This window comes from Syngnathus scovelli, chromosome 6 (genome assembly GCF_024217435.2).
Source record: "Syngnathus scovelli strain Florida chromosome 6, RoL_Ssco_1.2, whole genome shotgun sequence".
Lineage (NCBI taxonomy): Eukaryota > Metazoa > Chordata > Actinopteri > Syngnathiformes > Syngnathidae > Syngnathus > Syngnathus scovelli.
The window spans coordinates 2191077-2204886 of NC_090852.1; the positions used below are offsets into that span (position 1 = coordinate 2191077).

The window sequence follows — 13810 nt, forward strand, 5'->3', positions numbered from 1 at the left end:
AGTCCCGTTGTCTGAATCAAACCTTTTAACTCCGGAGTTGCTCTTCCTTTGCTGATGACCTCCTGCTTCGACCGAAAATCCATAGTTGAAAATTGTTTGGATATGTAATCCTCTATTGTAAAACGAAATGTAAAAAAAAAAGGGGGGGGGGGAACGAATGTAAAACAAAACAAATGGACGACTGCTCCTCAGTTGCTCACTGTAAATTTGAACTGGAGATCTCTTATTCTACAGGTAGGTGCATGAAGCATCCCGGGATCAATAGCACCCCCTGCCATAAGGGTGGGGAACCTTTTTTCGTAGCCTCCGTAAGGTCTCTTTTCAAAGCCGTTTTGTTCATCTTAAGTAACAGACGGTACAGACAGATGACAAAAAACACTAGATATTCAATACATCAGCTTAACTACGGAAATTAGTATGGCGACAGTGTTTGAACACTTAAACAGCGACATAAAGACAGAGCAGTTCTGTCTAACATAGGCAGCCGTCAGATTACGCAGTCCTCAGAGGAGGCTAGACAGGAAATTGGCTCCTCCGAGCGAATCGTCTTCGGTTTTAAAATAACAAAAAAATTCAGCGATTTTGGTTCAAAATGATACAAAACTATTGAAATTGAAAGGAAAATGACTTTATAATAAAAACAATTGAATTTGTTTTTTCCCTTTTCATGATGGCAGGGGAGGCGTAGCCATTTAGATAAAATTAGAAATACACATTTTTTTTCATCATGAGTGGATAGTTAATGAATACAAACAATACACTATGCTAAAGGCAAAAGGAAAGATGTGGTTCCAAGCAGTTCTAACAAATTATGAAAATATTTTCATAATTTCATAGAGAATGGGAAATTTACATTTTTTTTCAAGGGATGCTTAATAAATAAATAAATGTGCTTTCGGGAGTTTGCAAACATATTTTTTAAGGTTGTGTTAAACTTATAATCATATTAATATCTAGTATTGGAGTGCTCGTGTGGATTGGTGGGTGGCGAAGAATGTGCAGGCAAACTGCATGAACTTGTTTTCTTTGAAGTGTTGTGGAATAGGTCCAGACAGGGAGTACCGGACGAGAACACCTCAAGGTCGGGCTTCGCGGGGAAATCCAACCACCTGACCTCAGCGATAACACCGACATGGGGAGGAGATGGCCATCGACCAATCATCTCACAATATTTTGCATGCTTTAATATTCATATTGTGTTTCTTTAAAACTGGGCAACCCGGAAGAATGTGTCGTCTTTTGGTGGTCACAAAAACGCACGAGTTTTAGTGTGAGGGACCCGGGACCCAGGCCTGTATTAGTGCGCTTTGTCAGGAATAAACAATTGGTAAATTTGGTCTGATTGATCTACTGGTCTTCTCTTTGACAGAACGAACTCGCAAAATTGTTAGGTGCGCCAGTGTGTGGATTAGGACATAGCAATTTATGTGTTAAGTGTTGATCGCAATTTGGAGTCAGATCAATAACTAAAATCCGTAACCTAACATTAAGAAACACAATTAGTTTCCATACTTTGCTTAGAAACACTCACTTTACATGAGTAGAATTTGTGAATTACCTTACAAGGTACAATACTTTATCCTTATTTTATCATAAAGCAAATATATTTTGCAGGTACAGTAGGTCTGCAAAATAGGGACAGTTCGTTGTTGCTTGTGCTGCCAGAGCAGTTTTTCTTTTTCTTCCTCACACAAACACAATGCCACCATATGTGCGAATCGAACGCAAGGCGTCGGCACACAAGACAGGCAAGCGTAACCCTATCAGCGACTCCCAGTTCTGCAAGAGCAGTCATCAATACTCGTGACGCGCAATGACGTCACGAAATAGATTCAGTCAAATTTCAAACAGTGCTGTCCTTTCATACGTTCCCAAGAAAACATCTTTACATTTTTCCTTGAAAATGTGGCATTGTTTCAGGATGTTTTGACTTTCCGAAGGCGCTAAGATAAACCAGCACCTGGTAAAACTCTGCTAATCGATGTGCTACTTGGCGGACATGTTGGCAGGGGCAAAGTTCTCTTTATTGAGGTTTTTTTTTTTTTTTTTAAATTATTTTTTATTATTATTTTAAGTCACACGCATGCACAGCGTCATATGTGCAAAGTGAACTCACGGTGCCTCACTACACCATCAACCTTTCTTTAAAGAGGTATTGACAATATGTCGTAACTTGGCCGTTTCTCAACCGATTTATGTGAGGTTTATATTTTCTTGTGAAAGCATGTGCAACCGTTACGAAAATAACCAGCATCCATATGGTGTATTTGCCGTAACGTAATTGTATGGCAATATGCTCAATTTTGGAGCACAATGTATAAGAATGCTTGTTCTTTCGAATTCCTTCCTGTCTACATAAGGAATGACCTGACGCGTTTGCCCCGACTAGCTTACGAAGCCGTGGCGTGCAGGCTTGCTATTTATGTAGGTTATTATCTTGGACGACGATTGTGGCGTAAACTGCCTGTAATCCTGGATGTGTAGACTTAAACTTATAAGGACATTGTAATTTTAATTGAGAGTTTTGTTTGTTTCCACAAAGTCGAAAATTATTGAAGCGATTGCGCAGAAATGAAGGCATTCTGTGGACGAGTCAAACCGACAACTGAAGGTTTTGACTGCGTGAAGGAGAGCGAAGAGTACGACTATCACCAAGAGATTGCCAGGTAGCTCACATCACAACGTGTCTCGGGTTAGAAATTACTCAAATGAACTCAAATGAAGAAAACAATATATAGGGTAAACATAATCCAAATTAGAAGTGCAGCTATGTTTAATGTGCATCGTGTTTTTCCAGTCGATATTAATGCGCAATGGAAGTCGTTTTAATGTTTTGTGAGCAAGATAGCAGTGATTGGTGAATTTCTTGGGAAATGTAGTGAGCCAAGCTGTACTGCCCACCAGAATAATATAGCAATTCATAATAATTTGATGTTGCACACTAAGATTTTCTGCATGTTTGCCGTTGCATGAACACGCCCAACAAAACTTGAGTATCACAGGTCATTATTTGTAATGAATAAAACCTTATATAGCGTTTCATGTACTTGCCAAGTTTGGGTTGTGAAAAATAGTGAGATTTTTTATTTTTATTTTTTTCTGGGTTTTTGCTCCCACTACAGCAGTCTGCAACCACCGGTCTGAGTTCCAGTACCAGTCTGCAGACCACTCGGTAACAGGCCATAGAAAAATTCTTAAAGAAAACCTCACACACATTCTGTGGCAGTGCATACATACGTATACACCCAAATTGAATTTTATCACCACTGCAGGAATGGAATGGTTGCCGTACAACAAATGAGTATCTGATGTTGTATCTGACCACAGCGGACCACTGCCCTACTATATCACCTTCCGTACACACCAATTCACTCTTACTAGAATTACTACTTCAGATATTAAAGGGACACAAAAGCGAAGATGGTTAATTTTTCACTAAGTAGCCCAGTTTGTAATTTTTTGAGCAGGAAAATGAAAGTTAGCAATTTAGATTTTATCCATTCATTTTAGAAAAATAATGAAACAATGAATGCTTTTAAAAACACCCACTTTTAATGAGGAATAGGGCCACACAACCTCTATAACTTGATTGATGATGTCATAGAAAGAAGCAATGTCAATTTCCCCATTGGAAATCATTGTACAATCCCTTTAAATCGTATAAAAACCGCTATCGATTGGCACCAAAAGTCACATTGACATCTCTACTTATGACTACTTCAACATATCACAAGGATTAGCCTCTCCGTGGCTTATTTAAGAGCAACAAATGAGCAGCCTCTGCGAAATACTAAGTGCTCTGTTACTCCTATTTTCTTTCGCCAGTCCCCAACATATGTAAACATGACGTGTTCCAAAAGGCTTTATGTCATATGAATTGTTCATAGATCGTTATATATTCAATTGAAATCTGCCGCCTATCTGAAAAGGTGCTTTAAACGGCCACACTCAGCTGAAGGCCTCCTCATTAGAAGTCCGGTGCTCTATATCTTTCCAACGTGGAACCCAGGAGAAATGTAAGTCATATGAAGCCATAACAATTTCAATTGAATATATGCATAAAGATATACATTAGCAAACGGTAAGATCAAATGAGATTTTTTTTTTTTTTCAAAAAGTTCATTTGTGTGTATAAGTGTGCAAATTTGGAGGATGGTTCCATAAAAAAACAAAAACAGCACAAACAAAGGGGGGCATACAGAGACAGGACGGTGACAAAAAACAGTAAAAAGGTGAATGGTCAGCGTTTTTGGAAATGTAATAGCGAATTCTAAAAGAAGAAAATATATAACGCCCTCCCAACTCTTCTTAATGACCAAAAATACAATAAATCATTTGTCTAAAAAATTGTAATTTGTACACCTCTGCATAAAATTCTAATGAAGATGTTCCCTAGTGTGTTGTGGCCAAGTTTGATTTGTCTAGACATGTCAGAGCCCGTGCAGTGTGACATAATCCACAATTGGTATGCTGGTGTCTGGGACAGCTCACGACCACGAAAGTCTGGCATGTCAGTCGTTAGCCACATAGTGTGACAATCTATGAGTGGTCCTTGGGCATTGACCAATATGAATACAGTGCCCTCCTACGACGAGAGGTTGAACAAAATGTGTTTTTGGTGAAATGCGCCTGAACGTCTGGGCTCTTGTTACTGACACAGGCCATTACCAACAATGCTTGGTGGCGTAATTGGAGGGAGCTTTTGTGTGTATCATCAGATGGCTGTTGTGAGAATAAAAATACATTACTCTAAAAATAGAACAAAGCACACTGTTTTACATGCTGAATTATGACTGTAAACTCAAAACTTTCCAAGTCCTGTTTTTAGTATGTCAAATACTCTCATTAATGCAAGTCAAAGGGAAATTGAGTCTGTCATTAGCTTTAGCCAAGCAAGTCACAATCCTAAAATGTGACTCAAGTTGAGTCTGACTTCAGTCAACTCATGTGACTCCAGTCCCTCAACTCTGTTGTTTAGTTTATCTTAAATGTGTGGGTTTTTTTTTCTTCCAGGTCCAGCTATGCTGATATGCTGTATGATCATGACAGGGTGAGAGTGCTGGGGAAAAATTAAAAATATACCTGTGCAAGGAGTTAAGTGATATTAGTCTACTAAAATGAATTAGTCTGCTGAAACACCGTGTTACGTGATCCAACCTTGATGTTAATCTATGGGAACACATGCTCTTAGGTTGATTTTGTTTGGGGGGAGGGGGGCAGAAAACCTCTTTTTTTTATTTCTAATTTATATTAAGATGTCAATCACCACGTATTGTATCTTGGATTCAATAGTAAAAGTATTTTCTATTTGAATTATTATTACAGTAATTTACAATATGACTTTGGATGGGTTGCTTTCTTACCCTGAAGCAGATATGCTTTCCGTCTATAGAATAAAAAGTACTACCAGGGCATCCGGGCAGCTGTGGCCCATGTCCAGGCTAAGGGTGAGAGTGTCATTGTCCTGGACATTGGAACAGGAACTGGCTTATTGTCCATGATGGCTGTTACCGCTGGAGCTGACTTCTGCTATGCTGTGGAGGTAATTTTACAGCATTCTCCTTAACCTTTTAAAGGGGAACTCAAGGCAAAAAAAAATTGCATAAATTTGTATGTTGCCCCCTTAGTCTAAACACTGTATTCTGATTAATACGTATGTGAAATAATAAATCAAGCAGAACATGTAGAGGAAGGCTAGCCTTTCGTCAAATAAAATACAATAACTTGGCAACCCAATTCAGATTAGCTGCAGTTACACTATGAACTCAAAAAGTGTACTTGTTGAGTAAAATGATTATACCTGCCTTTTCAGGCATTCTGCTGTGTGCAGACTGTATGTTGACATTTTTCCAGGAATCCCGCGGGTCACTGGAATCCCAAAGGATATTTCCATGAGATGGGAGTCAACTTTACTTTACCTTTTAATCATGGGTTTTAGTTGGTACAACACAGTACAGTATAATTCAATGTATGTAAAGAATAAAAAAAATAACGGCATAAGATGGGAGCTATATTATTCTGTAGTTAAAAAACATTTGAAATAAGTAAAGGTTCCAGTGTTGTTTGTAGCTAACACAGCTAAACCTCAATTTTACGTGGACTTTGGGTTCCAGAATTTGGGAATCACGTTAACCCTGAAAGCAAGTTATTTAGAAAGTCTTGGAAGGGGAAAACATTTAGGGCCAAGCATACCTGCAAATGGGAAATTGCAGTAGGGAAATACACGTTTGCATTTGGGGAATAACATCATGGTTCTGGGTGAATATTAATACAATATGATTATTAGTCTTTACCTGCCTCTGCTTACTGCCGGTGGGTTTGTTCCATTGTGGTAATGTACAAGGTCCGGCAAAATAATCTGACACATTTGTAGGTTTAATATAATAAAATGCAAATAAATTAAAGATACCAAACAGTTTTTTTTTAATTTTCGAAAAGTACGTATAATGCCGTTTTGTTTAGTTTTGTTTTATTTTCGTTTCGTTTTTGAATAATGGTATTTTGTTTCAGTTGCTAACATGAATTGGACTGGTGAGTATCACCCTTTCATTGTGGAAACGTTTATCAAGAACGAATCTGTAACTGCAACACAACGAGCGTTCCATTGGTGCTTCAGACTTGGTAGACATGATCCCGTACTTGCTCGAAACACGATCTTGTTATCGGTTACTAACTTCAGAGCCAGTGGATCAGCATTGAAACGAAAAGCAACCGGCCGTCCTTGCACCGCCAGAATTCCAGATAAATGTGGCAGCTGTAAGACCAAAATAACATTATTCGAAAACAAAACGAAAATGAAATGAAACAAAACAAAATGGCATATGTACTTTTCGAAAAAAAAAAAAAAAAGATTTATTTGCATTTTATTAAACCTACAAACGTGTCAGATCATTTTGCCGGACCCTGCACAACCTTTATGTTAGTGCTGTGGTCCCTTTAAGCAAGATGGACAACGGCTTGACGGGAGTTTAGCAGTGCCATGTTACTGAGGAACACGAAAGGAGAAAAAGAACGACACTCCGTTGCGTAGTCTACAGTAGAAACTTTTTTCACACTGCAATTTATACAATATCGTCCATTTAAAATACAATGACAAAAAAATTGGGGTCCATGACCAAACCATGTTAGACATTAAGTTGCGTACAATTGAAGCGTGTAAAATCAAGGTTCAGCTGTAATCACACAATGGCTGTGAGACTGAGAAGTTTGTTCGTATACTGAAAAGAATAGCGTATAATTCTTCACAAGTGGCATCTTATCTAATACACAAAGATTTACCTTAGCAACAGACAACAGTCACCCTTGAGCCAACCATGTCTTGTACTAGTCATACCACAGGAATCTTATCCGACTGGGCCCAAGTTGAGCATTATTTTTCCAATATGGTGAGTGAAGAATGCACTGTCCTCCATGATTATTGGCACTCCTGGTTGAGATGAGATTTTTATTTATTTATATTTTAACAATTCATTTTTATATCCATATGATATAGCACCAAAAAAAAAGAGTGGGAAAATCCAACCTTGAATTAAAATTTATGTATCACATGAATAAATTCTTCTGTTTTACGTTTTACTGATTCAGTTGTGGTCTATATAAAGTGGAACAGCAATGCTTTTATCAGAATTCCTCATTTTGATAACAAGTACCTCTTTTATGCTTGTTCTGAGGCGCGGCTGAGAGCAAGCCTTTTTGGTGCAGACTCTTTAAATGCAAATGAGATACTTCACACCCCACTCCCTCCAGGCCGCAAGATGTGCGCCTCCCTTCCCGGTCGACATAGTATTTGTAGTTTTTTAGCCGAGGTAGTCTTTACTTGCGCCCCAAACTTTTTGATTGATTAAACGATGTCAACGGCAGAAGACTTGCCCATATGTACATAACATCGTAAAATCCCCTCACAATATTTATGAACACGTCTTGTAAACAAGCACTACAGTCAAGTTAATCAGTAAGCTAATGCTAACGCTAGCAAAAAGTTAATAAATGCATTTCACACATTATCGTGTTCCCAAAGAATAATACAGCGCCTTCGATGCAATTCATCTGATACAACTACTCAAAATACACACAAGAAGTGAAAACATAGCGCACATAGCTCTAAAATCAACAGAAAGACGCTAATGCTATGAAGACGAGTGCAGCTACAATATTATTAAAGTGAAATACAGTTTATTACTTTTGTGTCATCTCAAGCTTAACACTTTACTGCGTCCGTCGTTTCCATAGATTGAAGGAACAGAACCACTAACGAAACAAAGTCTTTCGGCGAATCCTTTTTTACACTGACAAAAGATTTCTGAAACACTCATCTTTGAACAAGCAGGACTTCGCCCACAGATGCGGGAACACTGCTTGAAAAATTTCATTTGACCAGGCATTTCTTTGAGGTTCTGATGCTGGGGGACGGTGCAATAAATTGTGTGGCTTGATGCATCCAACAACGGAATATTTTGATCTCTCCACTTTGGCATCCTCGAGTTGTTTGGACTACAAAACTTGCAGAGTAATAAAGATGACGGATTTGTGAAACCGTTTGGCCACACCTATTACCTTGTTTGGTAGTCCGCCCCAACAGAAATCAGAAAATCAGAAAACCTTTATTATCATTCTACATAGTACGATGATGTGATGTAATAGATAAAAATACATAATAGAAAACGGAGAAATCTGAACGGAGTAAAAGAATAGCCCCTTAACAGATCATGAAAGTATCTCTGCAGCACCTGGAGGGATAGATTACACTTTTCTACAATCTTGGAGACTCCAAGTACACAATAAAATGAATACAAAAGCAAAAAAAGTGGATTTTCTATGATATGTCTGTGTTTTTTTTCAATGGGGAGAACATCCCACGTTAAAAATACTTTTACATGATATTTTAAAAATTACGGTAATTGTTCTGATTCTTTTACATCCATTCTTTTAGGTATTTTCAGTTTTGTTTTCCAGTTAGCCCTAAAAATGCTTGCGCAATCCGGATGACTGACTTACGGATGGACGGCCGGATGGACAGACAGATAGATACTGGATGGAAACAAGATGAAAACTGGATGGCTGGATACTGGATGGATAGATACTGGATGAATGGATACAGGATGGATACTGTATCTTATTATTATGAAAACCATATTACCCTTATTATGAAATGTGCTACAGAAAAAAAGGGCGGATTCAGAATTATCTTAAAAAATCATCTAGAAAAATTGCCCTGCAAATCTAATTTAAAAAAAAAAAAGTAAACTAATGTGTATATTTGTCTGCAGGTTTTCAAGCCTGTGGCTAAGGCCGCTAAGTGCATTGTGGAGAAAAATGGCTTTGCTGACAAAATCAAGATTATCAACAAACACTCGACTGACGTTACTGTTGGGCCAGGTTGTATATAGATTTGAATACTCCTATTATTATGCTCTATTGTTTCGATGTATAGCAAGTGAAAGTTGCATTCATCAATGTCTTCATCTTTCATGGAAATGTGTCCTTCAAGTGATTAGATGTGTTGTTTGTGATCAATATCAGGTGAAGATATGGAAATGAAGGCCAATGTCCTCATCACAGAACTTTTTGATACAGAGCTGATTGGTGAAGGGGCTCTGCCGAGCTATGAACATGCTCACCAGAATCTTGTTCAGGTAACATAAACATTTGCAGATTTGCTTCATTCTTATTTTTTAATTATTGTTGCCTAAAACCTTCTTCACGAATTGAAACATTACCAGTTTTGTACTCTGGAAAGTTAACTTTTGAATACCAACTATTAATTAAAATGACGTGAGACAACTTCCTTGTTGAACAAGTGTATGAATTTTTTTTTGTAGAGCATTAAAATCTGCTTGGAACTGCACATTAAATACTGTATGATAGATAAAAGCATCGCTTTTGTAGGTAACGCAAAACACATTGGATTATAACTTGGGATATCTGATTTTCCGAACTGAGATCGAAATGGTCCCGCATAAATCTTTCTTTTTCTTTTGGGCTCCATGTCACAATGGCTTGAAGGGAAGAATTGTGCTTCGAGAGATGACATGAAAGATAATTACACTAAAAAAAGAATGTACTTCAATTATTTTGCTATAACATAATCACAATATGAGTGGGTTAAAAATAATTACAAAAACAATACATTATATTATTGTTATAGTTTCTGGAAAATTATATCGCTCAGAAAAATGTATCGATTTTATGTGACCCGCATAGGCATCTGTATTGATCACATCACCGATTTGCACACTGGCACGGGTTTTCGTGCTATGGGCTCCACAGTCAACACATTCGCTGAAACATCTATATGTTGCTACCATCACTTTTTAAATGGTGTTATATGTGTAAATAATGAATATTGCAACACATTTGCACTGTCTAATGACACAAGTAGTCACTTGAAAAGTGAATATAGAAAATCCATTTTTCCCTCCTCCTTCTAGAAAGGTTGTGTGGCAGTCCCACACCGGGCCACTGTCTATGCCCAGCTGGTGGAGTCACAACTATTATGGAGCTGGGCTCAGCTGCAGCCAATAGAGGTGCAGGGCACTCAATTGTTACCCCCGCCTGCTGTAGCCAACTGCAGCGGCTCTCATGCAGTATGTGACATTCAGCTCAGCCAGATTTCACCCCATAGCTTCACTGCTTTGGGTCCAGTCTGCACCATGTTTAGGTATGAAGCATCTGGTCTTTTAATAAATATTACCATCACCAGTAATTATTAGTTAATGATTTTTATGTATTTTTGTTTTTGCATGAAACCTTTGCTAATCAGTGTGGACTTTAGTAAGCCTATAAGCAGTGCCCCCCAGTCCTACTCCTCTCAGTTTGTGGCTCAAACTAGTGGTCAGGCTCAAGTGGTGCTCTCCTGGTGGGACCTAGACATGGATTCCAGTGGAACCATTGTGTGTACCATGGCTCCCAGCTGGACATACCCACAGCCAAAGATGGCTCCAGTAAGTTAAACAAGTCTTGTCCCATCAATGTCGGCTGTCATGTGTGCTCAACTGTGGTGGTTTGTGCTAGTGGCGAGACCACTGGATGCAGAGTGTTTATTTCCTGCCTATTGAGTGCAAGGTGACAAAAGGAGAAGATCTGAGTCTAAATGTTGACCACGATGACTACAGTTTGTGGTACAGCCTCCAGTCTCACAGGTACAACATTGTTTACCCATACATTAATCAACTTATAACAAAAAGTTACTTTTCGGTTTTCTCTGTCAAGGTTCACCATTACTGAGGAGCTTCTAAATTGTTGTGTATAGTTGTATAAAGTTAAAAGTTGCTCTTTATTTGCTTCATTTGTGTGAGATGCTTTTGCGAGGGAGGGCAAAAGAGCATTAGTAGCTCTTGAATGGATGTGTGTTCTCAGAGATGGGCACACACATGCACGCACCTTAACAATGTGGAACAACCTGGAAAGCAGTCAGTCCACCAATGGAAAACAAATGTTGATACAGCTCAATTTACATACACGTTAAAAGAATCAGATGCAAAACAGAAAAGAATGGAGACGTAGGTCTGCCCAAGCCAAGTGCCTAACACTTAGCTGTTAACACAATCACCGTCCAATCACCAGATATGTTTTTTCATTTCATTGTATTCTTTGAAAACTGCAATAGCTTCTTGGCATACTAGGCATACAGCCGTTAATAACTTCTGTGAAAAAGTTATTTTGCTGTCCACTCTGGCACTTACTGTCTACTTTCCTTTTCTTTGGTATGTTCATTCACAATAGGCAGCAAATAGCAACGGGTGAATAAAGCTAATTAAAGGCCATTTTTTATACAAGGGAAAACAGACCCGAAAGAAGTACCACCGATTGAACTTGTTCTCACAGCAAATACAGTCAAACCTCGGTTTTCGACCACAATCCGTTTCAGAAGGTAGTTCGAGAAGTGAATCGATCGAATTCCGAATCTATTTTTCCCATTACTAATAATGGAAACAATTTTAATCCGTTCCAAGACAACAACAAAAAACGCCTTTTTTAAGCATTTTTTCATTTGCACATTTTTGTCCGATCGCGCAACTATAGCGCACCGCCGAACGCGCAACCGTAGGGCGCCGCCGACCGCGTAACTGCACCGCGCTGGTCACAGTATTGTGACAGAGCCGTCGCTGAAATTTAGAAGATATTTTTAAAGTCCTGATGTAATTTCCAAAATTTAAGCGGACCTCAGTGCGTAGGGAGCTTAATTTGGTCCGATCGCGCAACTGCAGCGCGCAGGGCGCTCACTGTCGCATTGCTTTAAGAGCATCTTTGTGTTTTAGGATGGCTTTACTGCTCCCACTTGCTTTCTTGGGAGGCATGATTAGGGGTTAATACAATCCTCAAAGAAACGAAAATACAATAATGAACGGAGTCAGTCGGCATCCGGGCAGCGCTGTCGGGTTTTCTCGGGTCCTTTCGACTCATCTCGCGAGGTTCGACATCCGAATTTTGTTCGACAACCGAACCAAATCTCCAATTTTTCGTTCGAATTCCGATTTGTTAGAGAACCGGGACGTTCGAAAACCTGGTTTGACTGTAGACGACTTTGATTGCATGGTGCATTTTGAAGCCCCAAGCTCAGAGCGAAAACTGTCGAAAGTGCTAAAAGGAGCCGGCTTATTTTTCTTAAAAAAGTTACGTTATCATGCAAGAGTATCAGCAAAAGTAGTCGATAAATATTCTCGGCAAGCGCTTCTGCTCATCAAGGTCCCTGTGAGCACAAGGTGCACAACTGTTGCTTGAGAGTGGGCTGACAAGACCCATTTCTTTCGTGCAGAAAGACAGTGAATGTGGCTTGCCAAACTAATAAACTGCATTTCCTCAAAGGTCCACCAATGGTAAGTGTGCTCTTTAATAGTGAAACGGGAGTATTGGAGGCACAAGAAGAAGTATTGTAGAGATATAGTAGGTATATAGTAGATATTTTTAGTTGGACAAGGTCAACAGGTTGGATTAAAAAGCTCCGCGGGACGGATGCATACTACAGGCCGAGCCATAGTTTGCCCATGTCTGGTCCAGCAGATACTGTAACATACTTTTCGAAACTACGAGAGGCTCTGAGATAAACACTAAATTATGAGGATTTATTACTCATTTTTACTGTCTGCATTGTGGCTGTTTTAAGCCGACAACATTCACAGGACAACGTGATTCGCTCCCGGCCGTCCTGTACATGCCAGGCCCACTTGGTTTGGAACCGACCACGATTTGGTGAACTTAATGACAAAGTTCGCACAAAGAGCTATGTCAATGCACTGCACAGTGTAAGTGAACCGAACTGTCTGATATTACCTGTATGTGTGGTATTTCTTTTTAATTGTGCTAACTCCAGGTGCTGAAGGAGGACAGCATCTGTCTCGGAGTGAGTGATGGAAGTCTTCTTCCTGTGTTTGCACAGCTCTTGGGAGCCAAAAAAGTATGCTATGATCGTTTTTGCTTCCCCTACACAACACTCACTTAAATTGACTTGTCCTCTTTTCTCACTAATTCTTCTCAGGTCTACAGTTTGGAAAACTTCAGCATGACGAAACAGGTTATTGAGCAGGTCAGCATATGTGTAAAAGTACAATAGAATGTCAAAGGTTGAATACTCTTAAATAGAATGAAGTCTTTCGGGTTAGGGTTAGCATGCATGACAGACCAGTACAGTGTATGACATTGCACTGATCCACCTGTCAATCTCCAGCTTCATCTTCCCTTCTCTTGTTTTAAATACTTTAACTTCTCCACTTGGGGCTTGATAGTGTCCCGAACCTGAAGAAAGCACATAATCCTTTTCTCACATAGTATCACAGGCTCAGATTTGAAGGTTCTGATTTTCATCCCAACCACT

At 39.1% G+C, this 13810-nt stretch overlaps 1 protein-coding gene across 3 annotated transcripts in view; it reads left to right on the forward strand.

Moving 5' to 3' along the window:
* The first annotated feature begins 2375 nt into the window (after positions 1-2375).
* The window catches only part of prmt7 (protein arginine methyltransferase 7), a 28248-nt gene continuing 16813 nt past the window's right edge, over positions 2376-13810 (forward strand). For all 3 annotated transcript variants that reach the window (XM_049723047.2, XM_049723048.2, XM_049723049.2), the window contains exons 1-11: positions 2376-2666; positions 5014-5050; positions 5393-5542; positions 9267-9375; positions 9520-9632; positions 10428-10657; positions 10760-10940; positions 11011-11138; positions 13103-13241; positions 13310-13393; positions 13475-13522. In XM_049723047.2, coding sequence (XP_049579004.1) covers positions 2572-2666; positions 5014-5050; positions 5393-5542; positions 9267-9375; positions 9520-9632; positions 10428-10657; positions 10760-10940; positions 11011-11138; positions 13103-13241; positions 13310-13393; positions 13475-13522 — 1314 coding nt within the window. In that variant the 5' untranslated portion in view covers positions 2376-2571. The remainder of the gene's footprint in view (positions 2667-5013; positions 5051-5392; positions 5543-9266; positions 9376-9519; positions 9633-10427; positions 10658-10759; positions 10941-11010; positions 11139-13102; positions 13242-13309; positions 13394-13474; positions 13523-13810) is intronic.